Source organism: Rhinopithecus roxellana, chromosome 6 (genome assembly GCF_007565055.1).
Source record: "Rhinopithecus roxellana isolate Shanxi Qingling chromosome 6, ASM756505v1, whole genome shotgun sequence".
NCBI lineage: Eukaryota > Metazoa > Chordata > Mammalia > Primates > Cercopithecidae > Rhinopithecus > Rhinopithecus roxellana.
The window spans coordinates 107,973,872-107,988,938 of NC_044554.1; the positions used below are offsets into that span (position 1 = coordinate 107,973,872).

Genomic DNA, 15,067 nt, shown 5'->3' on the forward strand with positions numbered 1-15,067 from the left:
TCTCTGTCTTGTGTGTCCCTAAGCAAGGACCAGGAGCTCGGAGAAGCTGACGGAACGAGCTCTGCCCTCGCTCAAGAGGGGCCAGGGCCAGGAACAGAGGTGGGCAGGGGAAGTGTCTGTGTGTTCACCTGACTTTTGTCTTTCAGTTTCTTTCCTCTCTAGTCCTTCATAGTGAGCTCAATCATTTTTGCCAGATAGAAGGTAGAGATGAGAGTTGGCTGTTTGGTGAGTTATAATTAAGGGCCTGGCTGCCTTTTCTGGAGTACTGTATAGTTTACAAAGTGCTTTCACATACGTGATCTAATTTGGTTTACTGAAATTAAAAAGTTAGACTTTCAGGGAAAAAACATCGATCTTCCACCAGTAGTAAAAGCTGCTGCATCAGACCTGTCACTCAACAGCGTTCCTTGAGGCCTAACTCCTGAGATCCCTCTAGCGAGCCCTTGCGGCTCCACATCCTCTGCGCTGCATGCTCCCACGGGACTGCAGCAAAGGTTTCAGAAACTCGTGATACAGCCAGATCTCTGAGGTGAGGAGACTCAATCTTACTCGAGTGTATGTGATTTTTTTTTTTTTTTGAGACGGAGTCTCGCTCTGTCGCCCAGGCTGGACTGCAGTGGCTGGATCTCAGCTCACTGCAAGCTCTGCCTCCCGGGTTTACGCCATTCTCCTGCCTCAGCCTCCCAAGTAGCTGGGACTACAGGCGCCCGCCACCTCGCCCGGCTAGTTTTTTTGTATTTTTTAGTAGAGACGGGGTTTCACTGTGTTCGCCAGGATGGTCTCGATCTCCTGACCTCGTGATCTGCCCGTCTCGGCCTCCCAAAGTGCTGGGATTACAGGCTTGAGCCACCGCGCCCGGCTGTGTATGTGATTTTTTAAAAAAAGACATTGAAACAACTATCGAAGCAGAGGCACAGGCAGCAAGGCTTTGGGTTTGTGACTGGGAATCTGTGCGGCCTCCATGCGGTGAAGACTTGACCCCATGGTGGGGGTGAACAGGGTCTCCTTGACCCCTTCCCAGGGTTCCTTTGGGAAGATGGATTTCACTAGAGGAAGCGCAATGCCAGTAGCCTCCACGTTCAGGCTGGGCAGGGTAGGCTCCTAGGGAGGTAGCTCCCAGCGCAGCCTCTTCCATCACTCCAGCCGGAGCTGAAAGGAGAGAAGCGAGAGGAGGCTCTAGAAGGTACTGCACTCTTGCCTTTCTTTTTCCCAAGGGTCCTCTTGACATCCGGAATGCAGTCAGCAGGCCTTTCCAAGTGGGCTGGCTGCCTCAGACGCCTCAGCCCCTGTTGCTGGGGACGCTTCGGTGGGGCCTCCTCACTGTGGGCCTTCTCTTGGGTCAATGTGATCCTCATGTCCCTTTCCCGTGCCAGCGACACTCGTGGGCTTCATGTGGCTGGCCCCTGCTCCCAGGGCTCTTGAGATGCCGCCTCTGACTGCAGCTCCTGCCACACTGGGACCCGCGTGGCCACTGCTGCCCTCTGCGCCTCTGAATGGCTGCCCAGAGACTCCCTGTTTTGAACCTTTTGCCTTGCTCAGGCAGCCAGCAAGTGCCCTGGCACTCACAGCAACAGCAGGGCCCTGCAGTACTGTGGCTGTGCTGGTGAGCCCAGATAAGCTGAGAGGCGCAGACACACTGGGCACACTCCAGACAGGCGCAGGCCTCTGGGTAGTGACAGTTTGCAAGTGTTCCGTGGTCCTGGGCCCTGCACAGGCTTCTTGGCAGCAAGAGAGGCTGTGTCTGCGTTTAATGTGTACACCTGAAAAAGTGGCCCCTCACCGCCTAGGCAGTGTCCTCCCACATCCCCAGGAGGGTCTTCCTGTGCCATCTGAGGTCCACTTAGTGGGAAGCCTTTGCCACACTAGGACACTTTCAGGGCCACTCCCCCACATGGATGTGCTCCTGGATGGCCAGGGCTGTATGGCTCTTGAAGCTGTCCACACACTTGGCACAGATGGATGGCTTTTCCAGTGGAATCTAAAGGACTTGGGCATTCTCAGACGCCAGTCTGGCCTTGGGGTTTTTCAGCTTCCCAGAAGCCTGCAGAATCATTCTGGGAGGTTCCCAGTTGCCTCCAGAATCATCTTCAGTCTCGTTTCTGACTTTGTTACCAACTTCTGTGGAAGAGAACTCAGATGTTAGCTTAGTGATGGGGACACACTCCTTTTGTTCAGTGTGACCTGCTCAGCCCCCAGCCCCCAGCCCCCACGAGATGACGGCTAAGGGCAGCATCCTGTGGATGCCACAGCCAGGGCCAAGTGTGGGTCAGCATCCTAACTCAGAGGAGCGGCCCAGTTGGTCTGAGAACACTGAAGTCCCAGAGCCATGGATAGGGACTTCTGACCAGCGTTCTTCCTGCTCTCATTCCAACACATGTGAAGGGAATGTCCTGGTCCAGGGAGCCAGGGTTCTCTTGCTGCCATCTGAATAATTCCCTGCAGCAGCCACTGCTAGACAGCAAGCTTGGGAAGCCTTCTTATGCAGAAATCAAAGTCATTTTTATAAAAAGTATCACAGAGTCCCTTATGAAGAGAGCTGGACAGAGCAGGAGCCGACCCTTCCCTGACTGCCCAGTTCAGTGAGCCAGGTTAAATATCTGCCGTCAGCAGCCTGCCATGAGGTACAGTGAGGACCTTCTACTTCAGCCCTGCAAGCTGGGTTGTGTCATAAAATGCATACTTTATTTTCCTTCTTTCTGTAGAGAATCAGAAAGCACATGACGGAGGTTTCGGAAAAGGGCTTGTGAGATTGAGCATGTCAGAGCTGAAGATCTGTGGCTGAGACATGTCCTCCTGAAAGAGCACACGTGAGCTCACACAGCCACGGCACTGGATTACCCTCACCCTGATTGTCCCTCAGTGTAGCTTGTCTCAAGAGGCTTATACTGTGGCTGTGTTTCTCACAGGTTACCCAAGCTCCTGTCGTAACGGCGGGAAACAGAGAAGTACAAAACCTGAATCCAAACCACAGAAGTGCTAGAACTCAGGAGGCACTAAAGACTCAATGAATATGGTTACCTTTGTGCAAGAAATGTTCCATCAAGACTTACCTGGCTGAGTGGTAGCTTTTTGGCCTCTGTTGGGGGCTGGGAATTCTTCACCCAAAGCTCACATTCCCTTTCAAGTCTACAAGTGATATCTGGTTTGGCAGCAGCATGCACCGTAGGGAGAAAGACAGCCGAGTGCCCCTTAACCCACACTGAGCATACATAGACCCATGTCAGTCCTGAAGCCTGACTTGTACCACCCGTTTAATGCCCTGGGCTCACCCCATCAATTTGGGACAGTGAGGGTAGGTTGTAAACCTAAGAAAGCTCCAGAAACAGGCAGGGCCTGGCATACAGGTAGGAATGTTTATTTCAGGGCAATAACAGGAGTGCCAAGGGCTGATAAAACAGGGCAATTGTCAAAATATGTTTTCCCACTGCCAGGGGCCCTTGAAGGAAAAACAGGCTCAACCAGTCACAGAGACAACCATGCTCTAGGTCTAGCTCTCCCTGACCCCACAGGCCAGGAGCGCCCCTATGAGATGGCAAGCAAGCAAGGGGCCAAGGTCCTCACCCAGCAAGCCTCCCAGCTCCTAATTCCTTCTTATCACATCCTGGTACAATTCCTTCTCCTCATGGCCACGAGAACAATGGGTGGGAGATAGGTGGTCACATCCTTAAATGTCACAGGCCTTACTTGCAAAGACCTGAGCACAAGCCCTAGGGGTGAGCTGAGAGTGTGGAGGAGACACTGGAGTAGGAAGGAGAAGCCTTGGCCACGTGTTCTGGCTCTTTTACTGATGAGCTGTTGTGGGCCTAGGCAAGTTACTTCACTTCTCTGGGCCTCAGTTTTATCACCTGTAAAGCGATAGGATTGCCTCAGAGAGCCTCTAAGATCCCTTTCAGCTAAAAACAAAGTTCTAGAAAATAAATATGTGGTCCTGTGGAACTCCGGGGAGCTGTTTGATCAGGTGAACACTTTACCCACGGAAATGGGGCTCCAGCACAAAGCTGCTCACATCTTCTAGTCACGTTCCAGGGAACAGCAAGAGCTTGTGGGTCCAGATGAGGCTTTAGTGGTTGGAAAAGGAGCCAGTTCCTGGTTTTAATCCCTTCGTGGACCTCAGACTATCACAAAGCTGCCAAACAAATGACACATGCAATCACATGCAAATTAGGACAGAAATGAAACATCAAAAACATTAAAGGAAAAGAGAGCTACAGGCTGCTAACATGAGTAGCTGCTCAGACTCAGCACTGTTTTTGGTTCTGGCCAAAGCCAAGACAACGGAGCAGAGGCAAAGAAGGAAATATATTGCACTCTACAGCTGTCATTTTATACAGAGGATTTTTTTTTTTTTTTTTCCCAGAACAAAATTCAAAGAAGTCCATCTTTTTTGAGCTACGGAACTTTCGTGGTGATTTTTTTTTTTTTTTTTTTTTTTTTTTTTTTTTTGAGATGGAGTCTCCCTCTGTCTCCCAGGCTGGAGTGCAGTGGCGCGATCTCGGCTCACTGCAAGCTCCGCCTCCCGGGTTCACGCCATTCTCCTGCCTCAGCTTCCAGAGTAGCCGGGACTACAGGCGCCCGCCACCACACCCAGCTAAATTTTTTGTATTTTTAGTAGAGACGGGGTTTCACTATGTTAGCCAGGATGGTCTTGATCTCCTGACCTCGTGATCCGCCCGCCTGGGCCTCCCAAAGTTCTGGGATTACAGGTGTTAGCCACCGCACCCGGCCCTCATAGTGATTTTTTGAAGGCCTCAATTGACATCCTCTTAACTCTTATCTCCTGGATGCCAAGTGCACCCTTATCCTAGGCCAGTGTTCTCAACAATGCACACACTCTGGATGAGAAAAATAACCATTATTTACAATCTAGCTAAAATCTCACCTCCTCTAGGGAGTCTTCCTGGATTTCTCCACCCTCTGAATTCTCATAATGGGCATTTGGCTACCTTGATCACAGGGCTCTTAGAACTATGCTGGCCAGCATTATGATTTTACCAGAATATATCATTCCTCAACTACTTTAGAAACCCCTGGAAGGCTAAGATGGTATTTTATACCTAAGAGTTTGGTGTCACCCCACGCCCACCTCCAACTTGCATGAATGTTGAAAGGATGGATAGTGAGGTTTCAACTAGGGAACAGAGAAGCGCGGATGTGACTGGTTCTTGCTTTTGGAAAACCGCCAGGAGCACACATCGCTGACGGGGTCAGTGCGAGGACAGGCACATTTCCCTTCCGCATCACGCGGGAACTGCGCCTCCTCATGTCATGAAGCCAGGGAATATGTGTGGCCGGCTGCTTAGGGTAGCACTTGTTGCTAGAGATACCGCCTGGAGGCCACTGATCTGTAAAAGGGATCTCTACAGAAGATGGGGATTTTTGATTGCCATAGAAGGGATATGTGAGATCCAAACGCCCAAGGAGGCAAGCAGGCTCTGAAGTCTCTTCCAGCCCTGATGGAACAAACTACCGAGCCTTATTATGCTAGGTGTTTTCCACATGCCTATTCATTTAATCCTCCAGGAACCTTCTAAGAACGGCCATCCCATTTTATATTTAAACAAACTGTGGCTACTGACGCAAGGAGTCAGGGATTTAATCCCAAAGCCTCTGCCGGGTTCGCTACAGATGATTGTCCGCGAGGATGCCAGCCCTCCGCCTCCCGCCGGGTCTCTGAACGCCGGCCCGGCCGGTCCAACCTCATTCCGCTTCCCGCCACCGAGACGCGAAGCCCCCGCCTTCCCCCAAACGTCTCTGCGCCGCTGGCGCCTTTGGCTCCGCCGCCTCCGACCCCAGGCCTCGGTCCCCGCCCGCCGCTCCGCTTGTCCTGGGAGTGAGGAGAACGCGTGCCGAGGACCCGGCCAGAGGGACAGCGGGGACCGCCCTCCCGCTGCGTCTCTGAGGGCGAGGCCATTCTTCCCGCGTCCGACCCCCGCGGGGCCGTCAGGTCCCGGGCGGCCCAGGCTGCGGGTCCGCAGGGCGCTTCGGACCGAGTCGGCGGGGCGCGTACGGGCAGAGAACACCCCGAAAGACCGCTGGGGTGGGATCCCAAGCTCCATGGTCCTTTGGAAATAAGAATGCGGCGTGACATTGGCTGTGCTAGCTCGGGTCGGACGCGGACCCTATAACCCCATCGCGGAACCCGGGCGGCCGCACCCCCTCAAACTCGGCGTTTCTCTCGGTCCGCGGCTCCGCTCAGCCAATCAGCGAGTGGGCTCCTAGGCAGGTCCTAGTGACAGCGCAGCAGGCTGGGTCAGGAGGTGCGCGTGCGCAGACCCGCCCGGCTGATCGCTTCGGGCGCTCTACTTCTGTTGCGCATGCTCAGCGCGCTGCCCGGCCGGGGACCCGCGCATCTGCAGCGCCCGCTGCTCGGCCCTGCATCCCGCCTGGGCATCCTGCGCCCGGCCATGACAGCGCACTCATTCGCCCTCCCGGTCATCATCTTCACCACGTTCTGGGGCCTCATCGGCATCGCCGGGCCCTGGTTCGTGCCGAAGGGACCCAACCGCGGGTAAGGAAGGCGCGCAGGCCCTGCAGACCTCTCCACCCCGGCCCCCTGGCCGGGCTCTCCCCTCCGCCCCGGGGCGACGGCTTCCTGCCCGGCAGCGAGCGTCCGCAGGAGGGACGCCAGGCACCCGGACGCCACCTCTGAGGTCTCTCTGCACCTGGGTCTCTGACAGCCGGGAACAGGCAGGAGGTGGGGCGAGAGGGCATATACAGAAGGTAAAGAGAAGAGTGACATTGGAGATGGCTGTCACCCCTCCTGCAGCCAGTAAAGGGCACAGGTGGGCACTGACGCGCTTTCTCCACTGCTTGCTAGCTGTGTGACCTGGAGCCAATATCAAGTCTCAGTTTCTTCATGGGTAAAATGGAGATAATGTCGACTCCTGCCTTAAAAGGCTGCTGTGAGGATGACCTGCGGTAACGCATTTAAAACCCCTCCAATGCATGGCACTTTGTAGGTATGGGATAAGTTTCGCTGGCGTTATTTTTCGAAGGTCCTGTAGCAGATTGCTGCGCCATTCACCAGTTTCTGCTTCATACTATCCTCAGTTACAAAGCACCCTTCCCTTGACTGCATGTTCCCAGAGGCTGGAGTTTGTCCAATTCACCATTGTCTACCCAGTGCCCAGCCAGGACTGGCACAACCTGCTTAGTAATGGTGAAAAAGGGATCCAGTGTTCCTGTCTCCAGCACCAGCTTGCAGTGCTTTACATCAAAGATCAAGGGCCTGGTTTGGATTAGAGTTAGCTTTGCCCAAAGGCCCTTTGGACTTGTGAGTGCTGCCTTTGTTCTTAAAGACAAGCAAGGCTTGGGATCCCACAGCTTCCCTTTGTAAACCATTTTCATGTCTTGCATCTCCTGCTAATGGTGAGTTCTTGCGTCAGTTTGACTGAAATTTCCCTTGCTGCACTTGAAGCTTCCGTCTCTGGTCTTCTTTGAGTACACACAAAGTGGCTAGTCCCTGTTCTCTTTGTAACAACTCACCGGGCCTCACAAGTGGCTCACAGTCTGCCTGCTTCTTGTCCTGTCTTCTAGCCTATTGTTTTCCTTCCCCTCGCTCCATGAATTTTGAATTCCACAGACCACTCCCTGGTGGGTTTCCACAAATGCAGCTCTGGGCACTGCCTTTCCGCAACACATCTGCATTAAGATGGAGAAATACTGGGTGGTAGAGAAGGGAGATGAAGGGAAGGATTCTTAAGGCAACTTGGATGTGGTCAAGGTTGGCCTCTCTGTGAGGTGACACTTTCAGTTTTTATTTTCTGGCTTGCTATTCTTACCCTGAGTAGAACTCAGCCTCCTGTGTCCAGGAGGCATCAGGAAGGCTAACGGAAAAGAGCTGACACCAGGAGCTCTTCTTGCTCTGGTCCTGGCCAGGCGTTGTGAGGTGCTGGCTGCATCTGTCCTGACCCGTGTCCTCTTCTGCTGCAGAGTGATCATCACCATGCTGGTCGCCACCGCCGTCTGCTGTTACCTCTTGTAAGTACTACTCTCCCCAGCTCAAAATCAGCCAGTTCCTTTGTCCTCCCTCCTTTCTTCTTCACCCTAGCCTGCTCTTCCTTCTGTCCTGGTAGTAAATGCCTTTTGAAAGGCTGAACCTATAAAACAACAGGAGTGGAGGTGGTGTGGAATGGGAAAGAGAGCAGTGGGCCAGAAGTCATGAACCCTGGGCTCTGGATCTGGCTCTGCCCCAGTGTTCTGGCCCCGTGGGCTGTAGTTTTCTCACCTGGGCAAGGAAGGAGTCAAGCCACGTCAGTGCTGTCTGTGCCTGACTGGGTCACTTGGAGTGATTGTTCAAACACAGTTTTCAGGCTGTACCCTAGACCCATGAAATTACAACTCTCGAGATCTGCACTTGGGAATTCCTGTTGTTCATGAATGCCCCCAGGTGACTGGAATGCAGCCATCTTAGAACCACTAGGTGAGAGGCCAGGCACGGTGGCTCACGCCTGTAATCCCAGCACTTTGGGAGGCTGAGGAGGGTGGATCACAAGGTCAGGAGTTCGAGATCAGCCTGGCCAACATAGTGCAACCCCATCTCTACTAAAAATACAAAAATTAACCGGGTCTGGTGGCGCGTGCCTGTGGTCCCAGCTATTCAGTAGGCTCAGGCAAGAGAATCACTTGAACCTGGGAGATGGAGGTTGTGGTGAGCCAATATCATACCACTGCACTCTAGCCTGGGCAACAGAGTGAGAATCCGACTCTAAAAAAAGAACCACTAGGTGAGAGTAAGTCTTCAAACTTGGGATAGGTACCCTGGGGATATAGAATAACATTCCAAGGGACTCGAGTACCTGGACAGTGTGAGGGAATCAGTTTCCAGATCCTCAGTGTCCATTGTTTGGTCTCTTGCCAAAACTGCCATTCACAATAGCCAATCCCTCTTTATTAAATTTTTTTAAAAAGGAAAAAGAAAAAGACCCTGCCCCCCGCATCCATTCCAATCCTGCTGTTACATTGCTCTGTATTTAGATGATCCTGGCTGCCAACCAAGAGATAAGTTCAAGTTCTAGTTTGCAGGGAGGCCTGTCTCATGGTTAATCGAGCTGCATTAAGGCTGTTGGGCTTCCCATCGTCCTATGTCTTGTACATTATTTTTATGGGTTAAGCTTGGCATAGTTGGGTGTTCTTAACTCAGAACAATCGAAACAGGACAGGTAAAGTGATGAGATGCTGATTCTTTAAGAGGTAACAGATTCTTTTGAAAGCAACTGGAATATTTTCCAGGGTTGCCAAATTTTTCAAATACATAAGACAAAACTCACTTTCAAAAAATTTACTTGATTGATTTCTGATCTGATGTATGTTATAGTTAAAACTGTTTTATCTGATTAGATCATGGATTCTTTATTCCTATTAATCAATTCTCTTACTTTACCTTATGTTTGATAGATTGATTGATTGAAATGGGGTCTTGTCAAGACCCCTGGTCTTGAGACCAGGCCAGTATGGTCTCCAACTCCTGGGCTCAAATGATCCTTCTGCCTCAGCCTCCCCAAGGAGCTGGGATGACAGGTGCACACCACTGCACCTGGCTATTAACTAATTAGTTAATTGACATGGTCTTACTCTGTTGCCTAGGCTAGAGTGCAGTGGTGGGATCATAGCTCACTGCAGCCTCAACCTTCTGGGCTCAAGCCATCCTCCCACCTCAGCCTAGCTTTGACCACAGGCGTGTGCCACCACGCCTCGCTGATTTTCAAATTTTCTGTAGGGACAGGGTCTTGCCATGTGGCTAAGGCTTTGCTTGAACTCCTTGGCTTAAGTGATCCTTCCACCTCAGCCTCCTGAGTAGCTAGGATTACAGGCACACGCCACTGCACCCAGAAATGTATAAGCCCTCCTACTGACAAAACTAAACTTGTTAGAAATAATGATGACTCTTAACACATGGTTTAACTTAAACACACTTTTTTTTTTTTTCAAAATTCTTCCTAGACAGAGCATCTCTAAGGCCCTTTCTCTAATGCTATTTCTAGGTCCTTCAGGGCTTGACAAAAGATCCTCACCTGCCCATGGCAGGGCCTCAGAGGAGCTTGGGTTTGGTAGCTGGGCAGGGGAGGGGGGAGATGGGGTCTACACAAGATGTGGGGTAATCCCAAATACTGACTGAATCAACATACGGGAAACAGAAAACACATTCTAAGAAAATGTTACACCTAGAAATTATATTTACACAACATAAACTCAGAGAGAATGCTGATGTAAAGGAGGTAACAATTTCTGATAGCTTCCTGGGCGTTAGATCTGCCTACCTACTGTGAGGGATTCAGAGAGGAACAATATCGATCCTTCCTGCAGAAACAGACAAAGCAGTGTGGATGCAGTCATGGGGGGCAGATCATGGGGACCTACTAACTACTGTGGCAATGAAGGTGGGAGCTTTGTCACGAATGACAGGCCAGACAGCCACCCAGACGTCCAACAGTGATGACAGGTGGGACCAGGTCCCTGAGGGTTTTCCGGCCTGAACAGAGGTGGCCTGGCAGCAGCCTAGGCAGGAGGCCCCGGACCTGTCAGCTCCTCACGTCTTGGGGTAGTTCCTTGTCTCTCCTAAGAGGAGATGATTCTGATGTGCTGCCCGCCAGGCCCACCCTGTTTGCTCCCTGGTGCATGGAGCCTGGGGAGCCTGGACAGAAATGTCTGAGGGCACAGCTGGGAGTCGCTCCCAAAGCACCCCTGAGGCTGCCTCCTCTCTTCCCTAATCCCAGGTTCAGCCCCAACTCGGGGATCCTTCAGATCTACCGAACATGAAATGAAACCGAAACCAAACCCACAAGTGCCATACCAACCCCATGCACCTGCGGGAGTGTGGGTGGCTCCCTGGGCCCTTCTTCACCCTGGGAACACAGGCCCTGCCATCTGCTGGGTTGGCCGCATCCAAAAGAATGTGACTGAGGCCTCCCCTGTGGGTGTGGGAGGACCCTCCTGTGCCAGGCTCACCACGCTTTGCTGTCCCTGGCAGCTGGCTCATCGCCATCCTGGCACAGCTAAACCCCCTGTTCGGGCCCCAGCTGAAGAATGAGACCATCTGGTACGTGCGCTTCCTGTGGGAGTGACCTGCCTGCCTGACCCAGGTACTGTGTGGATGAGGGGTGGGGCAGGTACCATGTGGGCGAGGGGTGTGGGTGAGAGTGACCTGCTGCCCCGACCCAGGTACCGTGTGGGCAAGCAGTGTGGGTGGGGAAGAGGGGAAAGAAAAGGCTGTGGTTAGATTTCTTGTTGGGATTCAGGCATCTGTTTATTTTGTGAAAAAAAAGGCAGGGAAAGGACTGAGCATCGACTCCCTTCCTGCGTGGCACTGTGTTGGCCGCCAGGGATGAAATGGGAACCATGCTCCCAGCACCACTCCCCATCCCAGCACCACTCCCCACCCCCCCATCCTCACAGCACTTCACCCCAAGGCAAGACCCTAACCTGGACGGAGGGAGGGAGAGGGTAAGCTGAGGACCATCTGGGCAAGGGTGAGGGGGCTTTCCAGGGAGGGTCGGGGGGAGCGGAGTCTCCACTGCAAGGCCGGGACCCTTCCATGGATGTACTTTTCAGGTGCCCAGCTCTCAGAATGACTGTGGCTCCACTGTCCCTGACAACCCCTTCGTCCGGACCGTCCCCCACACAGCTGTGTCTGGTCTCCAGCTCCCTCCTGCTGGCACCCAGAGACCCGGACCTGCAGGGCCTGCCTGGTTCCTGGAAGTCTTCCCAGTCTTCCCAGCCAGCCTGGGCCCTGGGGAGCCCTGGGCACAGCAGTGGCTGAGGGGATGTCCTGCTCCAATACCCGCACTGCTCTGGAGTTCGCCCTCTTTCCCAAGGAGATGCTGCTGGGGAGCTGGTATGGGTGGGGTCCTTCCCTTTACGGATGGGGCAGATGCCAGGACTCAGCCCATCCTGAGGAGGACACGTGTCCGCGTGGAGGGTGCTCCGGCCCAGGCCTGGGAGTCGGTGCCCAGTCAGCAGCTCTGCCACCATCCTGCTGGGAACTGGTGGGCCTCTATTGGGTTATAGGCAAGGCCTTTTCTCTGGCATGGAATTGTTAATTTTCTGACACATCTAGATGTGAAACTTCTGAAAATGTTGAAGTAGAGAAACATTCACACACAAAAAGCAACATAGTCATGTGGGTCCAGATGGCCTCAGTCCTGGATATTTGCACCCTTTGCTGTGTCTCCTCAGAATATCCTGTTCCCCCTCCTCCCACCTGGACCTCCCCTCGGCAGATGCCTTCCCTCCCCGACCCCAGCCTGTCAGTGCAGGTTTGACACGCTGCACTGCACTGAGCACAGTGCAGGTTTGGGCCCTGACTTGGGCCTCGGGCTGCAGTGGGGTGGCTTTCAGAGCCTCTCATGGCAGCATCTAAGTGACCAGAGCTGGGATGAGAGAGGGGAAGGGGCAGTGTGAGTGGCACTATGGGGCGGGCCAGGCCTGTTCCTGAGCCAGCCCTGCCCTCTGCCCCCGGGCCCTGGGCTGTGTGCTAGGTAGGGATGGTGAAGAATGGGGGCGTGCCGGCCTGGCAGGAGTGGGAAGCAACACGCAGGGGTCCCGGGCCTCTCCAGCCTTGCCCTCATGCTTACCCAAGCTCCCGGTGTGGTTAGTGGTTAGCACAGAGCTCACCCGCCTTGCCTGGCTCCCAGCTGAGGGCCTGTCCTCACTGGTGCTCCAGGGGAAGAAACGCCAGCCTTGCTTCTGTATGGACTGCTGATCTGGCCTGCTGTCCTGTTCAGTGAGCATTGTCTTTGGAGCAGCAGGAGAATAGGATGCCTGTCACTCACATGCCAGTTCCCAGCTGGCCAGCTGCTCAGGGCTCAGGCTGGGGCCTCCCATTGACATCCTCCCCCAACACTCCCCCTCCGGACCTCCGTTGCCCCTCCTGTTGGGTGAGGGTGTTGAGTGTGACTTGTGCTGAAAACCTGGTTCATATCTAATAAATAATGGTGATGAAAAGATTAGTTTGGTGACAAAGCCCTGGCCTCTGCCTATGTGCAGGTCCCCTGCCCCGCCCACCTGATTCTTGTTTCTCCGATGGGTGGGTCTGGGGAGGGAAGCAGGGAAGGATTCCGGGAGCTGCAGGTATGAACACAGACACCCAGGACTACTTTCCTGAGATCTGGAGGAAAATCCAGCCTGCTGCTGACTGCCCAGATTCCACGGAGAACCAGGCCTGGCAGGAAGACCAAGGACTTGTTCAAGTGCAGCTTTGAGCACCACTCGTCTGGGCCCCAGAGGACAGAGTGCAGGACTCCTGGGGCTGTGCAGTGAAGCAGGTCCCCAGTGGCTCCAAGGCCTGCCTCATGAAATAGCCTAGGGCTGGGATCTGCCAGTGCGGCTTCCTGCAGGGCCAGTGGGGAAGCAGGCAGCAGGAGCCCAGCCCTCCAGCCCAGCCTGTAGCTCAGGACGGAGCTGAAAGAACTTCCCTGGAGGGACAGGAGGGTGGGGCGGGACTGGAAGGCACACAATGGAGGCACCAGAGCACTGAGGGTGGAAAGCCAGCTGAGGCGCTTGGATGGATCCCAAGGGCCATGGGGGCCGCGACATGGCCATCTGGATTTCTAGCATTATCTCTACAAGCTGCACAGTGGATGGCAGGCTGGTCTGACATCTTTATTAGGGCCCCTGGTGGAAGGGGTGAGGACAGAGAAGCGAGGGGGGAGCTGCATGGCTGTGACCCCTAGAGACTGAGGCTGCCCATGGTGGGGAGTGCAGCAGGGGCAGGTCTGAGAGTGGCTGTGGGAGCTGGGGTGGTTTGTTTTTTGTTCTCCGCTGAGTCGTGTGTGTCCAGGGCACCCCGTGGAAGTGTTGGTAGTGGCTGGATGGGTGGGGTGGATGGTCAGGAGGAAGATGAGGCTGCAGGATGCAGAGTTGGAGCCATCGGCATAAATAACCGGTGATCCCTGAGGGGTGCAGGTTGCTCAGGGGGTTCAGAGTGAGAAAAACCCAGAAGAGAACCCCAGGGAGTGTGAGGTCACGGGGTGGGTGGGTGGAGGTGGGCCCGTGGAGAATGCTGGGAGGTTGCAGGCAGCCAGAAGACAACCAGGTGAGTGTCACTCAGGAGGATGAGAGGTTCAACAGGAGAGAGTGGTTGAGGTAACACAGACCCCCATTGTCCTCTACCTCCAAGAAGTCAAGGTCGGCTGGCATCTTTGGTGATGGGCAGTAAAGTCAGACTGCAGTGGGCTGGGAGTGAGTGGGCAGTGGGGGGTGAAAAACAATGACCTCAGGCTGGGGACCCTGTGGACCCAGTGAAGCTGGACCTGGAAAGATGAGACTAAACAGGGAGGGACCTTCTGGGCCCACTTTCCCAGGTCGCTGTGGGTCAGCCCTGGGCCTGGGGGAACCACTCAGCCAGTTCCTGCAACTGAATCTCTGAAGCCACACCCAGCCCGCCACAGGCCCACCATGGGGACTTCAGGTTCAGGATGCTGAAGATCCGTGTTGGCCCAGGGTTGGGGTGGGGGGCATGTATCCCAAATGACTGCTTCCCCAGCTCGGTTTCTGCTCTCTGGGTTCTTGCCTTCCATGATGTTGGATTGGTAGCATCTTTAGACACTCCCCCGGGATGTGTGTGGCTGTAGGTGGATTCTCACTGAGCACCCTGGGCGGTATCATCTGGGCCTGGGAGGTGGAGTCCTGGAGAGCTGCTCCCTGCTCTCTGGGCAGCCTCTGGACTGCTGAGGGCCGGCAGCTCCTTCCCAGGCAGGGTGGCCCTTCTCACGTCTTCGATCCTTCCTTCCTGTGCAGCCATTCCAGGAGAGAGGAGAGGGACCCAGAGCTCATGTCCACTCCACTCCCTGGCGCGATCTAGGTGAGGACCGTGTTCCTCCCAGAGGCTTTCCCTCCACACCCAAGGCGGGAACTTGCAGGGTAAGTGGGTCTGTCAAAGATAAACTAAGCTGGACCTTAGTTAAAGCTACGAAAACAGATCTTATTCATTAACCATTGACAGGGGAGAAGCTGAGCTCCATTCGGATCTGTGCAGGGGGACTGGACAGTTTAATGGGAGAACGTAGGAGTCGGGAAAGGGCACTCCGGGGCTCAGGAACCATGAGAGTGAAGAATTACAAAGGGCTGT

The 15,067-nt window shown here is 54.1% G+C and overlaps 1 protein-coding gene and 1 pseudogene across 3 annotated transcripts; both read left to right on the forward strand.

Moving 5' to 3' along the window:
- Positions 1-5,306: 5,306 nt before the first annotated feature.
- ATP6V0E2 (ATPase H+ transporting V0 subunit e2) lies at positions 5,307-12,947 on the forward strand. Of its 2 annotated transcripts, none has more exons than XM_030932076.1 (4): positions 5,307-6,508; positions 7,933-7,980; positions 10,970-11,081; positions 12,175-12,947. In XM_030932076.1, the coding sequence occupies exons 1-3, from the start codon at positions 6,315-6,317 to the stop codon at positions 11,061-11,063; spliced, it is 336 nt and encodes a 111-aa protein (XP_030787936.1). In that variant the 5' UTR covers positions 5,307-6,314; the 3' UTR covers positions 11,064-11,081; positions 12,175-12,947. The 2 variants fall into 2 exon arrangements, with proteins under 2 accessions (XP_030787936.1, XP_010378035.2); XM_010379733.2 differs by having other exon boundaries at positions 5,311-6,508; positions 11,551-12,947.
- Positions 11,114-12,942, forward strand: LOC115898198 (annotated as a pseudogene). Its single transcript, XR_004057886.1, has 2 exons — positions 11,114-11,167; positions 11,551-12,942. The product of XR_004057886.1 is annotated as an uncharacterized LOC115898198 (transcript).
- Positions 12,948-15,067: the final 2,120 nt, after the last annotated feature.

Bases quoted from the DNA above. Each gene is read 5' to 3' on its own strand.
- ATP6V0E2 (XM_030932076.1), top strand. From the start codon at position 6,315: ATGCTCAGCGCGCTGCCCGGCCGGGGACCCGCGCATCTGCAGCGCCCG. The intron at 6,509-7,932 runs GTAAGGAAGGCG...CTTCTGCTGCAG, and splicing joins CCGAAGGGACCCAACCGCGG to AGTGATCATCACCATGCTGG. The intron at 7,981-10,969 runs GTAAGTACTACT...TGTCCCTGGCAG, and splicing joins GCCGTCTGCTGTTACCTCTT to CTGGCTCATCGCCATCCTGG.